Source organism: Marmota marmota, unplaced genomic scaffold (assembly GCF_001458135.2).
Source record: "Marmota marmota marmota unplaced genomic scaffold, marMar, whole genome shotgun sequence".
Classification (NCBI taxonomy): Eukaryota; Metazoa; Chordata; class Mammalia; order Rodentia; family Sciuridae; genus Marmota; species Marmota marmota.
Window position 1 is genome coordinate 9,212,268 of NW_025999991.1, and position 20,414 is coordinate 9,232,681.

General features: G+C 45.8%; 1 protein-coding gene across 8 annotated transcripts in view; it reads left to right on the forward strand.

Moving 5' to 3' along the window:
• Window positions 1–32: 32 nt before the first annotated feature.
• The window catches only part of Znf236 (zinc finger protein 236), an 88,110-nt gene continuing 67,728 nt past the window's right edge, over window positions 33–20,414 (forward strand). For 5 of the 8 annotated variants that reach the window (XR_007348976.1, XR_007348977.1, XR_007348978.1 and 2 more), the window contains exons 1-5: window positions 35–1,201; window positions 8,500–8,642; window positions 9,961–10,125; window positions 17,265–17,443; window positions 18,872–18,996. Coding sequence is in view for 4 of the 8 variants with exons in the window: in XM_015499555.2 (XP_015355041.2) it covers window positions 1,129–1,201; window positions 8,500–8,642; window positions 9,961–10,125; window positions 17,265–17,443; window positions 18,872–18,996 (685 nt within the window). In the remaining 4 variants the exon portion in view is untranslated. Of the gene's footprint in view, window positions 4,128–8,499; window positions 8,643–9,960; window positions 10,126–17,264; window positions 17,444–18,871; window positions 18,997–20,414 lie in introns of all 8 variants that reach the window. The other 3 variants (XM_048806668.1, XM_048806670.1, XM_048806669.1) reach the window with 3 other exon arrangements.

The window sequence follows — 20,414 nt, forward strand, 5'->3', positions numbered from 1 at the left end:
GGCCGCGCGGCGGAGCGACCCGCGGGCCGCAGCCGAGCCCCAGGGCGCCGGGAGCGCAGGGCGTGCGCGCAGCGGGCGCTGGGACTGTCGCAGCCGCCCGAGCTCAGGGAGCGCCGGGCGTGCACGCCGCGGGCGCCGGGCTGACCCGGGCCCGCAGCCCTGTGCCCTGGAGCGCTGATCCTGCACTTAGTAGGTGCCGGGCTGGCCCGGGCCCGAGCTCCCAGAATTCTTGGCAGGCACATAGTAGGTGTCAGGAGTATTTCTGTTGCCTGGAACCTGAGCTCCGAGAGCTTAGTGCGCACAGTGGGTCTCAGGAACTGTTCCTCAGTTTATGCTTGTGATATAACTCGGATTCTGAAAACTGATGCAAATGTACCCTCGTCTCTGCTCTGCCATGGGGGTTTAATTTTCTCCTCACTGCAGCTTGATTAGAACAATTGGATTTTACTGGACAGGGACTCCACTTGTGGCATGGTGTTTTTGAGGTGCAAGGCTAATGGGTCTGGAGGCAAGGAGCTCTGCTTGAGTGCTGTGATTGTGATTTATTTCTATACTTGGGAAATACCTGCCAGTACTTAGTCCCAACCACTGTGGTACTGAAGCACCCCAGGACAGTTTGCACATTCAGAGAGGCTGTTAGTGTGTGGAAAAGACCTTGCATAAGCTGGAGGGAGGATGCATGCCTGGAATTTGTACAGGAGCGGTGGGTTGCACCAGGACTTCCATTGAGCTTCATATAGCCGGTTGCTTAGGCTAGTGACTCAGTGTCAGACTTTTCTTGAGTTAATACAGGCTCATGACAGAACTTGAATTAGGAGCAAAAGTTCAGGAACCCAGAATAAGGTCAGATCTGAAGATGCAAAGGAATAGTGTAAGCTGGGCATGGTGGCACATGCCTGTACTTCCAGTGACTTGGGAGGCTGAGACAGGAGGGTCACAAGTTCAAAGCCAGCCTCAGCAACTTAATGAGACCCTGTGTCCTCTGAAGCTTTTATGGAGAAAGGTGATTGTTTGGATCAGTGCGTGAGCTTAGAAACAAGACATGGAAAACCAGAAGTTATTATTGCTGCTGCACTTGACATAGTTAACAGGCATGTAATTTAGGGAGATATCCTGGACCTGGTATCCATGAATTTCATTGAAGTTCATATACATTGTCGCCTTTTTGGATTGTGGGGAGTGATGCTGGCAGATGTAACAGGTATGTGTTAGGTAGCTGGGTAGCTGGTCAGAATTTGTATCAATGATTGGTGGTTTCTCATTCCTTTTGCTGCTTTGCTTTGACATTATTTTGTTCATTTTTTTTTTTTTTTGGTTAATATGACTTATGCCAAGAATAAAGTGCAAGCTGGGCATGATGGTGCATGCCTATAACCCCAGAGACTCAGGGGGCCGAGGCAGGAGGATTGCAAGTTCAAGGCCAGTTTTAACAACTTAGACCCTGTCTCAAAATAAAAAACAAAAAGGGCTCTGGGTATGGCTCAGTGGTAAAGTGCCCCAGGTTCGAAGCCCTCACCCCTCAAAGCAAGAATAATTTAAGGTGCAGTGTCTCTGCTACGGGAAGGGCTTGGTGGAGAGACAGTGTGAACTCCCATTGACAAGAACCTGCACATCCCATCTCACCAGGTGGCAGCACTGTCCACTGGGTTTTCAGGCTCCAAAGCTAAGAGCAGTTGTTTCTCCTGTTCCCCACAGTACTTCCCACCCTAGCCTCGTAGCCTCTTTCTCAGAACTGTATTTCCAGTCTGCTCCATCCTTCCATCTCTAAGGTGGAGCTTCTTACCAATCTCTGCTGGTTGTCTCCTTCTTGAATCCATCACATGGCAGCCCGGATGATCTCTTCAGGTATACCTTGACAGCCACACCCTGTTTAAAGCTCTTGAGTGGGCTCCTTGTCCCCTTGATATAAACCCTGCACCCCCAATTGACCTTGGAGCCCCATACCCCTGTGGGATCATTAAGAAAGCACCAGGCTCAGCAGCATGCCGCTGGGCCATTGTCCAGGCCCGCTACTCTCCGGTGGGATCTAGAATTCCTTGTTCTAGCTGGAAGGCGAGATGTAGACATTGGCAGGTTTTGATTGGTTATGATTTAACATGCTGGGGTTTTGTTAAACTTGGGTAATGTGTGTAGTACCTGAATATACATCTACCTGCATTTAAAGTTTTCCTGAGAAATCAAAATTCACTAGTAGAAAAGCAGGTATTTCAAAGGAGGTCACTTTATCTCTTAGTGAGAGGGAAGAGAGCAGCACGAGGCAGGAAAAGAGAATTCACACAGGTAGAAATGCTGACAGGATGGGTGTCCACTGCCCACCTGGGTTGCGGCCTGTAGTTAGATCACAAGCTCCCCAGTACTGGGAGGACTGGTGTGTGAGTTTTCCAGTTGATTATCTTTGCTCTGGCTCATCATCACAGCGTTTTGGAAGACACTGGCGTTTTGGAAGACAAGTGTTTGTGTACATGCTGGAGCTTCTGACGAGGGCCCTCTGGCACTGCTTTTTGTGAGTCTTTTAGGCTGAAAGACCTGTGTGGCCTGGGGTTGCACCTTGAGGTACTGCAACCAGCAGGTAAAATCAGATTCGTCTCTGTCTGTATACCTGGCATGGTGGAAACTGGGGTCTTGGGCTGTCAGCTCAAGAGGAGAGGGGACTGTGCTTGATCAGGAGGGAGCCTGGAATAGTAATTGAAAATCAGTCCTCCTTCTGCCACTGGTTGGTTGCAAGATTTTGACCAAGTGGTTCAGTCTTTCTGGGGACTTAGTTTCTGAGCTATACAAGAGCAGGGACCCTATGACTCACCCTATTTTGGGGGATTATTATTCTGTGTTGCATTTCATTTCCACATGAGTACCCACTTAGGAGCAGAGATGTTCAAAGACAAAACAGGTGACAAAGTTCAGGTGGTGCTTAGGCTGCAAACCTCTCAGCGTTTTGGCCTCTGAGGTTCTCATGGCAGCGGGTTTCACTTGGCTCCTGGAGAGAGTTAGCAGGAGAGGAAAGCAGGAAATGCTGTTCTAAGGGGGAATCCTGAGACAGAGGGCAGGAGCCCTGCTGCCTAAAATTAGGAGCTCTTAGAGGTATTGGTCTCGGGAGCTTCAGACACCCAATTCATTAGCTCTTCCCATCTCTAGATATTTATCAGGCGTTGGGCACGTGCTGCCTGCCAGGTCTGTGAAGGTCTGGAGAAACAGCGCTGAGGAGCAAGGACTAACAGTCAACTTTACCTGATGATGTCCTGCCCTGGGGGGTGGGAGGAGATGATGACAATGCGGGACACTGAGGCAGGGCTCAGCTTGTACAAAGCCCTGGGTTCAAATCCCAGCACTACAGAAGACAAGCAAAAGACTTTGGAAGCTGACCAGTCTGGGAGGAGGAGCAGAAATGGAAAAAGAGAAAGTAGAAAGGAATTAAGAAGAGAAGGAATGGTAGAGCTCACCTGAAGTGACAGCGATCTCCAGTAGCAATGGTAACCCGAGACTCCTGGGCTTTCTTGGTGATGGAGAACACTTGGGTGAGTGGGTGGCAGCACACCGCAGGGTCAGGCTGGTGTCCTGGAGGAAGGATGGACTGTGGGACAGGGTAGGAGCCAGTGTAGTGTGTAGTGTCAGCAGAGAGAGGAAGGGAGCCGTGCTTTAGAAAACATGTTCAAAACAAAGTCAACGTCGGCCAGTCTGGGGATTAGCTTGGCTGCTTAGAATTTGGAGCTGTTATTTCTCATTTTAACATTAAGAACATGTAAGGATCTGTGGATGACCGAGATCTTAACTGCACAGAGTTTTTCTTGAGTTAAATCCCTGCTGTGCTCTGAATGTAGCAGGTTTGGTTGGAACATGGCATCATATCCCAAAGAGGCCAGTGTGGTGCCTTTAGGTTGGGAACAAGAGGCAGGGATTCAGCCTGGTGGCCTGGCATGGGGAGAAGAAGGAGTTGAAGGTAGCTTGCTAGGCCCAGGACCGTAGGATGCTGCAGGAGGTGGCTGTGGCATTATGTGACTGAGGGTGGTCCTCGAGCAGCAAGTGAGCGTCTTGGAGATGGACACTTTCTAAGTTATTGGTGGGCTCAGGACCTGCTGCTTCAGGGAGCATCATCTCACGGTTCTTCCCGACTCCAAGATACACTGTTTAAGGTCGGTATTTTCATAGAGTTAAATTAACTTTAAAAGTAGACTTTAAATTACTTTTAAAAAGTCAAAGTTACTTAAATCTTTCTGATGACTGTGTAGTTTTTGTTTAGTCTTGATGGTGAATATAGAGCCCATATTAGCAGAAAGGCGAATAATGAAAGCCACCAATGGTCATGTTTTTGTTTGCCAAATGAGTGTGTGGGAACACTGTCCAGGAATTGACATACCAGTCCCCAGCAGCGAAATCTTCAGTGGTCCCTTCTGTCTCGTCACGGGGGCAGGAGCACAGACTGAACAGTGCTGCTCTGGAGGGACTCTCAGGTCGGACAGTGGCTCAGTGATTGTGTGTGTGTAAGGGGAGTGGCAGAGGTGCACATCTGGTGGCACGTTAGGACCCTCTGCCCCGAGGCTCCTATGGTAGCTGCTGTTTGAGAATGCAGCCTGCATAAGGGACGCACAGTTGACGTGCACAGTGGAGTGTGACTCGGCCATCGCGGAAAGCAGCCCTGGCATTTGCAGTTAGACGCGTGGCACTGGAGGACTCCGCTGAAGTGAAGTGAGCAGGTGCAGAGGACCGGCACCAAGTCGACCTGGGGTAGAGTAGTGACCACCAGGGACAGGGTGGGTGGGGGAGGTTGGAGGAGGGTGGTCCCCTACGGGGGATGCACACTGAGTGTGTGGGAACACAGTGGATCCCATCCTGGTTGTGATTAGAAGATGCAGTGGTCTTCAGGAGGGTGGGCCACAGTGAGATTGCCATTCATTTCTGCTGTCTTAGCTTATTGGTCCCTGAAAGGATCTGACAGCCTCCGTGGCTGCAGAGAACCCGGAACAAGGTCTCTAGGCACAACTTGTGTGCATGCCTTTCAGCAGGACACTGGGGTCTCCTGCAGCCCCCAGGCCCTCCTCTGGGTTAAGACCCCACATCACACTGTAAGAGACATTAATAGACCTCTTTGTGGACCACAGATTCTTTGGGGACGAAATTGGAATGGCCTTAAAGATAGGATGGAGGAAAGATGTTGCTAGGCCTAGAACACTGCCCAGGAAGGGTGGACTGAGCAGAAGGGAGTCAGGGCCACACAGACAGCAGATCTCAGCCCAGAGGAGGCCTGGGCTGAAAAGCCACCTGCAGAAGGACTGGCCACACTACTGAGGTGTGTCCCAGGCAGGCGGGTCCAGCGGGCTCTGGGCTTTAATTTATGTTCAGGTGCAAACTAAAGCATGCTTGCTTCTCTTCTTCTCCAGTCGTACTTTAATTTTAATCATTATTTTGTCTTTAAGCCAAATTAATGTTATATCATTACCGTTTGAAAGAAGAGACTTGCTGAAGACACCATTTATTATGTCTTGAACTTTGTTAAAAAAGGGAAATCTTACTTCTTAAGATACTTTTTTCTGGAAATGTCTTAGTTTTTAAGTGAAGCATTTTCAAATTTAATGGATTGTTCCATGTCTCTTAGGTTTCTTATCTGTCAGATGCAATTAAATCCCTGATCATCTTTGGTAATACATTAAGAAGTTTCATCACAGCTATGGAAATTATTTTATTCTATATCTGGAGATAGCTTTTTAATTTTGCATTTTAGAAATTTAGTTGAGGGTCCCTTTTATTGCTGTATCTAGCTTTTAGGTTAAAATGCTACTGAATTTTTAAAACAAATTTAAACACATTTGTACTTCCCGCTTCTTAGTATTCTTACCGTCACTACAGACTTCTCTGAAGGGAATAACATCCATTGATGCAGTCCCCCAAATCCTTTTATTTGGGCCTGTGGATTCATAAACAGTTTAGTACAGACAATTTCAGTTTGTTCTATCTGGACATAGTTTAGAATAAATAGAATCAAGTTTATGTAAAATCCTTCCTCAGTAGACTTTTTAATTTTTTTTTTTTTTTTTGTGGTACTTTCTGGGAATTGAAACTAGGACCTCCCATGTGCACGTGTTCTACCACTGAGCCACACTCCAGCCCTTTCTATTTTTATGCTGAGACCCTTAAGTTCCTGAGGCTGGCCTTGAACTTGTGAAGAGCTTGCTTTGTCCTTTCTCAGTTTTCCTAGCAGCTGGGATTACTGGGCATGTGACAATCTACCCAGCAGTGGACCTTTTTTTTTTTTTTAATGTATGAAATTTTGATCTTTTGAATCATTAGTATTTCTTTTCTTAAATTTGTTCTAATTAGTTATACATGACAGTAGAATGCACTTTGACACATCATACATAAATGGAGTACGATTTCTCATTCTTCTGGTGGTGCATGATGTAGAATCATACTGGTCGTGTAGTCATATATGTACAGAGGGTAATAATGTCTGATTCATTCTGCTATCCTTCCTACCCCTGTACCCGCCCCCCCATTCTCCTCTACCTAAAGTAACTCTATTTTTCCGTAGCCACCCACCATCATTGTAAATTAGCATCTGCATATCAGAGAAAACATTCGGCCTTTGGTTTTTTGGGATTGGCTTATTTCGCTTAGCATGATATTCTCCAGCTCCATCCATTTACCAGCAAATGCCATCATTTCATTCCACTTTAAAGCTGAGTAATATTCCATTGTGTATACACACCGCATTTTCTTTATCCATTCGTCTGCTGAAGGACCCCTAGGTTGGTTTTATAGTTTAGCTATTGTGAGTTGAGCTGCTGTAAACATTGATGTGGCTGTGTCCCTGTAGTGTGCTGATTTTAAGTCCTTTGGATATAAACCAAGGAGTGGGATAACTGGGTCGAATGGTGGTTCCATTCCCAGTTTTCTGAGGATTCTCCATACTGCTTTACATAGTGTTTTCACCTGGAACATTAATATTTCTAAAAGCTTGACTTTGCCCTTTACCCTAAAGATCTGCAGAAGAGTTAGTTGTTGTTGTCCCCCCACCTGCCCCTGCCCACCTCCGCTGCACACACCTCCTATCCTTGCTAACAGGCAGGTTTCTGTCCAGGGCAGGAGGCTTGGCATCAGGGGACTGTGAGGTTGTCCTCTCCCCATAGGAGTGTGCAGGGCTGTGAGAAAGGTGTCATGCTTGAACTGTCCCATCTCTGAAGGAGCAGAGCCACTCCTGAACCCAAGTTGTCTCAGATCCCAATTTTTGGAATCAAATTTGATGCAGAGTTGCATGGGATGTATTTAGTCCCTATGCAGTTCAGGTGCTTTATGTATTTATATCCTAATTTTAAGACTTGGAGTATATTTACTTATCTTAGAGAAGAGTAGTGGGGATTTGTGACATTCTTGACAAATCTTGTGATTACTCTTGGATATTCTTTGCTGTATTTATTCTTGCTGGAGGCTACCTTAAAGTTTATAGTTTTACCTGAGCGACTTCATAGGAGGCTTGGTGAGAGCAGGATTGGCTAAGCTGCCGCTTCCCTTAACTGCCTGGACGCTGGCCCTCTGAGAGGACAGAGCCTTTTCTTTTTGACTTAATCTTGCTTTGCAGCAGTTTTTAGAGATAGGTCAAATTGTAGAATTAGCATCTAAAGGCTTTATGCTTCTGCTGGAGTTTGGCTTTACTGAGTGATTGAAAAAACAGTGTGGATTATTGATGCCTCTCAAGGTGATTTAGAGGTGACTGCTTTATGGTCCCTAGGGATTAAAAGGAAATTAAGTGGGTCCGTGAAGTTTAAGAAGCTTCATTATGGCCTTTGTCCGCTTTTTCGTGCTGTGACTGAAAGACCTGCCAAGAACAATTTTAGAGGAGGAAAAGTTTATCTGGGGGCTTATGGTTTCAGAGGTCTCAATCTATAGCTAGTGGGCTCCATTCCTCGGGGCCCGAGGTGAGGCTGAACATCATGCAGAAGAGTGTGGTGGAGGAAAGCAGCTCACATGGTGACCAGAAAGGGGACACATAGAGACAGACAAAACAGACACACAGAGACACTCTACTCACCAGAAACAAAATATATACCCAAGGACACATCCCCACTGCCCACCTCCTTCAGCCACACTCTACCCACCTTCAGCTACCACTTAGGTGATCCCTGTTAGGGGATTCACTCGATGATTGGGTCAAGGCTCTTATAACCTAATCATTTCTCCTCTAAACCTTCATGCACTGTCTCACACATGAACTTTTGGAGACACCTCACATCCAAACCATAGCAGCCTTCGAGACCAGCATGCATGGTTTCAAGTCACAGGAAACTAGTTGCAGGTTTCTAGAAATCTTAGGATAATTCTCTTATCTTGTATGTCAGCTATCTCAAATTGCTCATTTCTAACTTTAAAACAAGTTCATTGTAAAAAATTTGTGCATCTTTTGTAAATCTCTGGTATAGGTTGGTCTTTAAATAATAATCAAGTAATTTAATTTTGTTTATGTAATGAGAATAACACCTGGTATTTATTGTCTGTATGTACACAATTGTGTAGATGGGATTTTACCACTGAACTCGGAGAACATTGATGATGACTGTCCAACTCCAAACTTCCACAAATGTGAGATCTGTCTGCTGTCCTTCCCAAGAGAGGCTCAGTTCCAGCGCCACATGAGGGATCATGAGCGGAATGACAAGGTATGTGGGCCTGAAGCTGGAGGGCTGGTGAGAATCGAAATGTAAAGGAAGACTTCTTAAAATCAGGTTCCTGAGTCATAGAACATTTATATTGTCTAAACATTTTGGCATCTTTTTAAGAGATTGTCATAGTGAATGAGTGTATCGAAGTTATTTATAAGTGAACAATTTATTTATTAAATATGACTTTTTTCTGTAGTTTCAATATCTAATGTGACTAAGTGCAGATTTGGTGTATTTTAAATATTTTTCTGCAGCAGGAAATTTTACCCTATGTGCTTTTGAAAGGCATTCTAGATGTTTGATTGATTGATTCATTGATTTTTGCAATATTGAGGATTGAAACTAGGGCCTTGAACATTGAGGTAAGCACTGAGCCATATCCCAGTGCTTTTTAAAAACTTGAGACAGGGTCTTTCCAAGTTGCCCAGGCTGGCCGTGCAACTGTGGTCCCCCTGCCTCAGACTGAGTAGCTGGGGTTACGGTGTGCATTGTCAGGCCTGGATTGCATCCCGATGTTTTTGAGTTCTAGCAGGAGCAACACCGCCTGGTGGGTTGATTGGTTGGTTGGTCGGTTTTGGTGGGTGGGGTTGAGTCAGGGCCTATGCATGGTAAGCATGCCCTCTGCCACTGAGCTACAACCCAGCCCCTGTACCATCCCCTTGTGGGTGTGCCAAGGATTCTGTGTAGTCATGGAAGGATTTGCCTGACGGTTGGGGTGGTAGTGGTGGTCACAGCTAAAAAGTGGTTGCTGATTCTTTCGTGGTAGGGCAGTGTAAGCTGGTGAACTGTGGGGACCAGGATCCTGGGTCGTCCTGGGCCGTGGGAGGGCTGCCTCAGGCTCTTCTGGCCGAGCTCGGTGTGGCGCAGAGGAAAGTTGGGTTCTGGCACCTCAGTCGGACTCTGTGGCCCCTGGGGGAACTGTGTCCCTGGGAAGAGCTCTGGCAGTCTGGGAAGGCAAGTGTGGCTTACTGTGCTAGAGGTGGCTCTGTTGGCAGCGTGAGTGCTCAGAAAGGAAGGGGAGGTGCTGCCTGCTGGGCTGGAGCTTCTCCTTATCTAGTGCTGAGACTGTGACTGGCACATCTGCAGGCACTTCACCCCCAGTGCTGTCTGTGTGGGCCATTGTTCTGCCATCCTTGCTGTCCTGCCAGTGGCTTTGCTGTGTCCCTCTGGATCTATTGACACAGGTCCCTGTGCAGCTGAGAAGTGTTTGGAAAAGGTCTGGATTGGTGCTGGCTGCTGTTTAGAAACACTAATTGAACAAGTATTTGTGGAAAGGTTGGGTTTCAGTGGCTTCTTTACTTTTTTCTCCAAATAGCCACATCGATGTGACCAGTGTCCGCAGACGTTCAACGTCGAGTTCAACCTGACTCTCCATAAGTGCACCCACAATGGGGACGACCCCACCTGCCCCGTGTGCAACAAGAAGTTCTCCCGGGTGGCCAGCCTCAAGGCACACCTCATGCTGCACGAAAAGGAAGAGGTACTGTCCTATCCTGAGCTCAGGGCCAAGTGCTCCTGCTGGTCAGCAGGGTTTTACCTGTGGACTGGGGTGTTTGTGTGTGTGTGTGTGTGTGTGTTGGGGATTGAACCCAGGGGCACTTTAACACTGAGCCCCATCCTCAGCTCTTTTATAATGTTTTGTTTTGAGACAGGGTCTTGCTAAGTTGCTTAGGGCCTCACTAATTTGCTGAGACTGGTCTTGAACTTGCTGTCCTCCTGCCTCAGCCTCCTGAGTTGCTGGGATTACAGGCTTGTAACACTGCATCTGGCTACATATGAACCAGGTTTTTTTAAAAAAATGTATTTATTTTTTCTAATTTGTTATATATGACAGCAGAATGCATTTCAATTAATAAGTAAGCCAATCCCCAAATGCCATATGTTTTCTTTGATATGCTGATCATTTCAATTCATAGTACACATATAGAGCACAATTTTTCATGTCTCTGGTTATACACAAAGTAGAGTCACTCCATTCGTGTCTTCATACATGTACTTGGGGTGATGATGTCCATCTCATTCCACCATCTTTCCTATTCCCCTGCCCCCTCCCTTCTGCTCCCTCTGCTTTGCCCTATCTAAAGTCCCTCCATTCCTCACACACTACCCTCCCACCCCCATCCCCATATGGATTGGCACCCACATATCAAAGAAAACATTTGGCATTTGGTTTTTTGGGATTGGTTTACTTCACTTAGCATGATATTCTCCTACTCCATCTACTTACCTGCAAGTGCCATTATTTTATTCTCCTTTAATGCTGAGTAATATTCCATTGTGTATATATATCACAGTTTCTTTATCCATTCAACTACTGAAGAGCACCTAGGTTGGTTCCACAGTTCAGTTATTGTGAATTGTGCTGTTATAAACATCAATGTTGGGTAAAAACTGAGAAGGGGGATAGCTGGGTCAAATGGTGTTTCCATTCCAAGTTTTCCAAGGTATCTCCATACCACTTTCCATATTGATTGACCAATTTGCCGTCCTACCAGCAATGTATGAGTGTGCCTTTCTCCAACACTTTTTGATGTTTGTATTCTTAATAGCTGCCATTCTAACTGGAGTGAGATGAAAACTTAAAGTAGTTTTGATTTGCATTTCTCTTGAACATTTTTTCATGAATTTGTTGATAGATTATATATCATGTCTGTTTAGTTCCTTGGCCCATTTATTGATTGGGTTATTTATTTTTTTTTTTGGTGTTAATATTTTTGAGTTCTTTATATATCCTAGAGATTAGTGCTCTATCTGATGTGTGCAGTAAAAATTTGCTCCCCAAAAGTAGGCTCTCTATTCACTTCACTGATTATTTCTTTTGCTGAGAAGAAGCTTTTTAGTTTGATTCATACCATTTATTGATTCTTGCTATTAACTCTAAAGCTATGTCTTATTATGGAAGTCAGGGCCTAATCTGACATAATGATATAATGACTTTTTTTTTTTTTTTCTCCTATTAGGAGCAGGATCTCTGGTTTAATTCCTAGGTCCTTTAATCCAGTTTGAGTTGAATTTTGTGCATGGTGAGAGATAGGGGCTTAATTTCATTTTGTTGCATATGAATTTTCAGTTTTCCCAGAACAATTTGTTGAAGAGGCTATCCTTTCTCCAATATGTTTTTGGTGCCTTTGTATAATATGAGATAACTGTATTTGTGTGGGTTTATCTCTGTGTCGTCTATCCTGTACTCTCGGTCAACAAGTCTATTTTGGTGCCAGTACCATGCTGTTTTGTTACTACTGCTCTGTAGTATAGTTTGAGGTCTGGTATAGTGATGCCACCTGCTTCACTCTTTTTGCTAAAGATTGCTTTAGCTATATGGGTCCCTTATTTTTCCAGATGTATTTCATGACTGCTTTTTCTATTTCTATGAGGAATGTCATTGGGAATTTGATTGGAATTGCACTAAATCTGTGTAATGCTTTTGGTAGTATGGTCATTTTGACAATATTAATTCTGCCTGTCCAAGAACAAGAGAGATCTTTCCATCTTCTAAGGTCTTCTTGAATTTCTTTCTTTAGTGTGTTGTAGTTTTCATTGTAGAGGTCTTTCATCTCTTTCATTAAGTTGAATCCAAGTATTTTATTTATTTATTTATTTTTTTGAGACTATTATAAATGGGGTAGTTTTCCTAGTTTCTCTTTCAAAGGATTTGTCACTGATGTTCGGAAATGCCTCTGATTTATGGATATTGATTTTATATCCTCTACTTTGTTGAATTCATTTATTAGTTGGAGAAGTTTTCTGGTGGAATTTTTTGGGTCTTCTAGGCATAGAATCATATTGTTGGCAAATAATGATAACTTGAGTTCTTCTTTTCCTATCCATATCCCTTTAGTTTCTTTTGTCTAATTTCTCTGGCTAGAGTTTCAAGAACTATGTTAAATAGAAGTGGTGAAAGAGGGCATCCCTGTCTTGTTCCAGTTTTTAGAGAGAATGCCTTCAAATTTTCTCCATTTAGAATGATGTTGGCCTGGGGCTTAGTATAGACGGCTTTTACAATGTTGAGATATGTTCCCGTTAGCCCTAGTTTTTCTAGTGTTTTGAACACGTCAGAGTGCTGTATTTGTCGGATGCTTTTTCTGCATCTGTTGAGATGATCATTTGATTCTTATCTTTAAGTCTATTGATGTGGTGAATTACATTTATTGATTTCCGTATGCTGAGATGACTTTGCGTCCCTGGGATGAACCCCACTTGATCGTGTTGCATGATCTTTTTGATATGTTTTTGTATTTGATTTGCCAGAATTTTATTGAGAATTTTTGCATCTATGTTCATTAGAGACATCGGTCTGAAGTTTTCTTTCTTTGATGTGTCTTTGCCTGGTTTTGGAATCAGGGTGACATTGGCCTTATAGATTGAGTTTGGAAGTGCTGCCTCTTTTTATATTCGTGAAATAATTTGAGGAGTGTTAGTATTAGTTATTCTTTAAGGGTCTTGTAGAACTCGGCTGTGTATCCATCAGGTCCTGGGCTTTTCTTGGTTGGTAGGCTTCTGATGGCAGCTTCTGTTTCATTGCTTGAAATTGATCTGTTAACTTGTGTATATCTTCCTGATTCAGTTTGGGCAAATCATATGACTCTAGAAATTTGTCTGCCTTCAATATTTTTATTTTATTGGAGTACAAGTTTTCACAATGACTTCTAATTGTTGACTATTTCTGTAGTGTCGGTCATGTAGTTCCTTTTTCATCACAGATGTTAGTAATTTGAGTTTTCTCTCTTCTTCTCTTCATTAGCATGGCTAAGAGTTTATCAATATTATTTTATTTTTTTTCAAGAACCAACTTTTTTCCCCAAAATTTTCAATTGTTTCTTTTGTTTCAATTTCATTGATTTCAGCTCTGATTTTAATTAGTTCCTGTCTTCTACTGCTTTTGGTGTGGATTTGTTCTTCTTTTTCTAGGGCTTTGAGATGTAGTGTGAGGTCATTTATTTGTTGACTTTTTCTTCTTGTAAGGATGAACTCCATGCAATGAACTTTTCTCTTAGTACTGCCTTCCCATGAACTAGAACTAGTGTCCCATGACACTAGAACTAGAACTAGTTTTATACAGATTTCCAAATTCTAATAGTTATTTTTAAATAATCTCAGTTAATCCACAGGTCACTGATGAGTGTCTGATTTTCTGATTCGGTCATTACTGTAGGTGGAGCCATCAACTCTTTTTGTGTGTGTGTGATGCTGGAGGTGGAACCCAGGGCCTCTTATGTCCTAGGCAAGTGCTTTACCCCTGAGCTATATCCCAGCCATGTGCAGGTGATGAGGTAGAGCTTGGGTGGGCAGCTGTACTTCTCTTAGCCCAGTGTGGCTGCACAGGTCAAGAGCAGAACTTTCATGCTCTGTGTTCTTTGGAGATGCTTTTCAAAATTTGCTATGATTTCATTCAAAGTGGGGCTTGCAGTCCTTCCTGTCCACTCCATTTGCTGGGGTTCCTTTTGCTGTTGTCTGGGGGCTGTGCCTGGAAGCTCTGGGAGTGGCACTCTGAGTGCTTCCTGGGGTCAGCACAGACCACAGAAGGGATCCAGTGCAGCAGTGAAAGCTACTCATAAAAGGGGCAGGTTTTGCGTGTGCTCTACCTCAGAAAATTGACTTAAAATAGCTTTTCTTACTATACCTGAACATACGTTCTTAGGAACATGGTTCACCTTTTAGCTGTAGGTGCTACACTCTTAGAACACCGTAGGCTGATGTTTCCATAGAGCTCTATTGAAAGGAGTAGTCTGAAATCCAGAGTGGCCAGTAGTCTATCAAAATAAATCTCAAACTCGAGAAGTCAGCCAAGAGAGTGAGCACAGCTCCAGTCACTTAGGGATGATTTCCTGAAGGCACTTTATTGTTGAGCTTCAGTGTTCACTGAGTCATCACTTCCTGTAAGGGGCTGCCACAGGCTCCCACGCGTAGCACACTCAGACACACCTGCTCCTGGGGGCTGTGCACGCACCTGTGCTGTCTGGGCAGTGCTGCAGTGAACAGTGACATGGAGAGGGCCCAGGATGCCACGAGGGCAGCTTTCTGTGTTCTGATCTCGGGTCTCGGGCTGCGGGTACCATCTGAAGTCCAGAGGTGGGTGCTTCTGGAGAGCGAGAATGGCTGCTGGGAAAGCTGGGCAGGGAAGGGCAGTGTGGCCCAGGGGCTTGCAGCCTAGAAAGGGGAGGCCCTGGGGCTCAGGTGGGTGAAGGTGGCTGCCCAGCCAGGGGCCTGGGCGGCAGGGAGCGCGACCTGTGCAGATTGCATGCTCTGGCTCCTTACAGATGCCCATCTTGAGCAGGCTGAGGTTGATCTGGATACTGTACATTTGCCCTGGTGACCTGCTGGCCACTCAGCATCATCACTGTTACCTCAACAGTCTGTTTCTAGGGAGATTGGTGTTCTCTCTAGTGCGGAGAATATCTCGAAGTGAGGGCTGTGGTCCCTGTGCTGTGCATGCATTTTGGTTCTCCTGCCTGGGACTTCCTCAGGTGTGGCCCAAGTGCAGAGCTGGAGGAAGGTCCTGGCTCCTTTGGAATGCTGGGTGGAGAGCAGAGGGACAGTGTAGCCCATCTTGGCTCTGACCCAGGGAAGCTCAGTCCTGCTTTCCAGCCCAGTGAATCGGGCACACGCCAGCGTTTTCACAATACAGAATGGACGTGTGGTGTGTCTGTACATACATAAAAACGTGACTGGATCTGTTGTCCCCCTCACTCTCCCTGTGCTCCCCTGCCTCCCCAGCACTGTCTGCTCTGCTCTTGTGGAGTCATCAGATGCTTCTGAGGAACATCTGACAGTATCCATGGAGACAGTCCCTGAGATATGTACCCCTGGTCCTTTGGTACAGCAGCTAGTGAAGAGGACGGATGTGAGCAGAGCATGAGAGAGTAAGGCCGGGAGGGTAGATGTGAGGGTCAAGTTCAGCTTTGTACTTTGAAAGAGAGACGTGGGGGATCTTTGTTACGAGGATGAGCATTTCCTTCTGCCCGGCATGCAGGGATGAAGAGGGCAGGCCTTTTCTATAGAGATGCAGTAAGGGAAGATATAGATAATTGCTTCCTTTTTGGCAAGATCCTAGAGTAAATTTTCTTTATTATCAGCACATCACTAACAACCTAGTAATTAATTATTTTCTTCAATTATTACATAATAATGCTAATTTAAAGTCATTTAAGTTTAAATCATTGTTGGACTGCTCAAAGTATTTTATTCATCCTTGTCATTTCCTGAAGCATAATTCTAGGTAGGATCAGTTACAATGGCCTGATTGTAACAAGGTTTGCATACATTTACAAAACGATATCCACAGTAATTAGAAGAAATTTGAATGGAGAGAAATGCAATTTCAAAAAAAATTTTTTTTGTGGTTGTAGATGGATGAAATGCCATTATTTTATTTGTATATGGTGCTAAGGATTGAACCCAGCGCCTCACACATTGCTGGGCAAGCACTCTGCCTCTGAGCTACAGCCTCAGCCCGAGAAATGCAATTTTTTTTTTCTTTTAATTTGGAAGTAACCACTTATGTTCATTGACAGATTAAACTCACTTTTTCATGTTTGGACAGTTTGTTTGGAGGGACTATAAATACTAGCATAAATCATTTAAGGAAATGATATATTATGGAACTGCATGTGGGTACATGACTGGAGCCTGTGCCAGGCTGAGGGCCACTGGCGTGGCTGCCGAGCACTGGCTTTGTACCACAGTGCATCTTCTGCGACGATCCCAGCAGATTGGGTTTTGTCATGGTCTCCCAGGCTACTGCAGCCTGTCCCCAGCACACTGCAGGGAAGGTGGACTTACCTGCGGCTTGTGTGGGCTAGTGCCGGCCAGCTGCATTGGAGCAGCAGTAGCAATAGCACCAGCAATCCCCCAGCAGGTGAGGTGCATTACTAAAGATTACCCAAATACAGTTAACTCAGTGTTTTTCTTTTTGGTATGAGGGGTTGAACTCAGGAACATTCTACCTCTATGCCCCATACCCAGCCCTTTTAAAAAATGTTTTGAGCAACGTCTTGCTAAATTGCCCAGACTGGCCTTGAACTTGTGATCTCCTGCCTCAAGACTCTCAGAAGCTGGATTACAGTGCACACCACTGTGCCTGGTGGTCAGTTCAGATCCTTAGTCTTTTTTTTTTTGGCGGTGGGCTTGTGCTGTCCTGTATTTTAGCCTGTTTCCTGGCACACACGCAGGGCAATTCAAGATCAACTGTGCCTGTAGATCACACTGAACAGAGGATGTAGTGTCTCCATTTGAAACTCCTGAGTCTTTGTTCTGTTTAAGTGGTATGCTAAAGCACAGTCTGTCCTTGAATTCTCTCCTGGCCCTGTTGCAGGTTGAAGTCATTCTGTTCCTTTGAGGTTTTGGGAACAGGTGGCTCAAATGCTAGCTGTTGAAGCCACATGGGTATAGAGTTCATTTGTCTTAAAAATTGTGTTGTTTCCCCATCCTTTTCTAGTCTTTCTCTTCCAATAAAGATGATTTTTATCCATTCAAATCTGGACAGTGGATTATTTGAGATATAAAAATAATGTTTGCTAGGAGGGAAGAATGTGTGTCTATTGACTGTTCAGGTGCCAGGTCTATTAGGGAGCAGTGGCTTGGCAGTGTCTGTCCCGCTCACAGCTGCATTTCTTCTTCCAGAACCTCATCTGCTCGGAGTGTGGGGATGAGTTCACGCTGCAGAGCCAGCTGGCCATCCACCTGGAGGAGCACCGGCGGGAGCTGGCGAACACCCGTAGCCACACCTGCAAGTCCTGCAAGGAGGAGTTTGAGACCTCAGCAGAGCTGAAGGACCATGTGAAGACTCACTATAAAGTTAGGTATGGACTGTCCTTTGAGCTTGGTAGAATTCTGAACCTGGCCTTCTTTGCCATGATGGATGAGAAGTACATACTGTGCCCCAAGTGAGACCACATGACAGTGTGGCACCAGACCACTGCTCCGTACACCTGGTTCAGGTCCACGGTAGTGCAGGTCACTGGGAAGGTCAGTGGGAGGTGCCAGCCATGGTGTAAAAGCTGTAGAACAGGTCCGGCTCTGCGTTTGTGGGCTGATCTGCTGCTTTTACGATGCATTCACTACTATTAGCGTGTTACTCAGATGAGGCTTAGCATTGGTGTTTTTGATGTTTCTTCTAAAGGTTTTGGAGGTGACTGGGGATGTCCAGGTGGTAATTACACCTAGGCAGCCCTAGCTTCTAGGTCTTTGCAGATTGAGGGATGAACCAGGCAGCTGAGGCTGTGTCCTCAGGGAGCTGTCCTTTAGTAGGACCACGTGAAGGGGTCAGTCAAGGTGAGCACCGTCAGGTCGTCTGATCAGAGTGAGGCAGCTCTTTGACCAGGTCTCCTAAGGAGGGCATTTGAAGGAACGGGCAGGACCACACAAAGGGCAGCCAGCCTGCCGGGAGGGCATGCAGAATCCTAGCCCGAGCTTCCTGGGTTGAGAGCAGGAAGGCGGCCAGGGTGGTGCGTGCCCCTGCAGAGGGCAGGCATGGGGGTGTGAGGGAGGCCACTGTCCCAGGAGTCAGGGTTCTCATCCCTGAGGGTGGCCCTTAGAAGACTTTACCCACAGGCCAAGGCTGACCAGGCCACTGGGAAAGGACAGTGCTGTCCGTTATGAGAAGGTGGCTGGAAGTTGAGAGGGGTGTTTCATAATAAAGCCGGTGACTTGGAGAGGGTCTTGAAGGATCCATTGTTGACTTCTGAGTTTCAAATCTGTACACTTAGGAGCCTCTGGGTCCTGATGTGGAAAGGGGCAGGTTGGAAAGAATCAGAGTACTTTGTTGGATGGGTCAGGCTGGAGCTTCTGGCCAGCCAGTCACGAGGCCAGGCCAACAGAGCCACCGTCCAGGGCTGGAGTTCAGAGGGTTGGCCAGGTTGTGGGAGTTCCAAGTGGAAATCATCAGAGTCCATACACTAGGAAAGCAAGCAGACTGCAGGAGGTGGTGTGCAGTTAGTGTCCCCATGGAAATCATACCTGCCAGTGTCTCCATATTTGACCATGGCAGGCAGAGCCCGTGCCTGCCAACTGCAGTGTCTGGACCTGCAAAAACCAAGTTTCTCTTTTCAATAGACATAGAAAAAATGAAGTTCATGATACTGAATTCACAAAACTAGGGTGTGTGTGGGCACGACTGACCTCTAGAACCTGTTTGCATGACCCGCCCGCTGGCCGCCTGGCAGTGTTTTCACTGTGAACCTGTAATGTAAAGGAGATAATCTAATGAGCACCTTCCTCTGTCACACTAGGGTGTCTGGAACCAGGTCTTATAACCGGAATGTTGACAGGAGTGGATTCACATATTCATGTCCACACTGTGGAAAGACGTTTCAAAAGCCAAGTCAGCTAACGCGACATATAAGGATACACACAGGTATGAGAAACACTTGTTTTGGGATGATGTATTATGTGGCTTGGAGGAAAGAAAATGCCCCTCAGAGATGGCTCAGCTTGTAATCTAACCCTGGCTCATCCATAGCCGGCTGTGTAATTTTGGTGAAATTACCTAATTTTTCTCTGACTTAATTTTCTTATGTGAAAAATGTGGACATAACATCTGTCATGTAATTTTCCTAACTTATAAATGCAAAAACTACCTGAAGTGCTCATAGAAAGTACTTGGTATATTGTGGCTGCCATTAGTTGGGAGCTGATGTTATTACTGTTATCTTTGGTGTGATATTTATTAACTTATTTAATTCAGGAATATCTGTTATGTGTCAGGTGTGACACTGGACCAATGGGGCATAGCTCATTGGGGGAGTGCTTAGCATGCACAAGGTCCTGGGTTCAGTCCCCAGTACTGTAGGGTAAAAATAAAATATGAAAGATATCCGAGGTATGCTGTTAAGTGTGAATTAACCAAGAGCGTGCCGAGCGCTGGGTCTTCTTACTATGATAACTCTGCCTTTGCCAACCAGGCCATAAAATATCAGAGTAATGAAAACGTTTCTCTATGTCCTGCTCATTTGCTAGCTTTGCTTGAGCATTCAAACCTGAGCATAGCATTCACAGCCAAACACTCCACTGTTGGGTAAGACAGAGTCAGTGGGGAGACAGAGACAATGGGTAAAACGGAGTCAGTGGGTAAGATACAGTCAGTGGGTAAGACAGAGACAGTGGGTAAGACAGAGACAGTGGGTGAGACAGAGATAGTGGGTAAGACAGAGTCAGTGGGTAAGACAGAGTCAGTGGGTAAGATGGAGTCAGTGGGTAAGACAGAGTCAGTGGGTGAGACACAGTCAGTGGGTGAGACGGAGTCAGTGGGTGAGACACAGTCAGTGGGTGAGACACAGTCAGTGGGTGAGACACAGTCAGTGGGTGAGACACAGTAAGTGGGGAGACACAGTCAGTGGGTGAGACACAGTCAGTGGGTGAGACACAGTCAGTGGGTGAGACACAGTAAGTGGGTGAGACGGAGTTAGTGGGTGAGACATAGTCAGTGGGGAGACAGAGACAATGGGTAAGACACAGTCAGTGGGTAAGACAGAGTCAGTGAGGAGACAGAGTCAGTGGGTAAAACGGAGTCAGTGGGTAAGATACAGTCAGTGGGAAGACACAGTCAGTGGGGAGACACAGTCAGTGGGGAGACACAGTGGGGAGACGGAGACAGTGGGGAGACGGAGACAGTGGGGAGACACAGTCAGTGGGGAGACACAGTGGGGAGACGGAGACAGTGGGGAGACGGAGACAGTGGGGAGACACAGTCAGTGGGGAGACACAGTGGGGAGACGGAGACAGTGGGGAGACGGAGACAGTGGGGAGACACAGTCAGTGGGGTGAGACACAGTC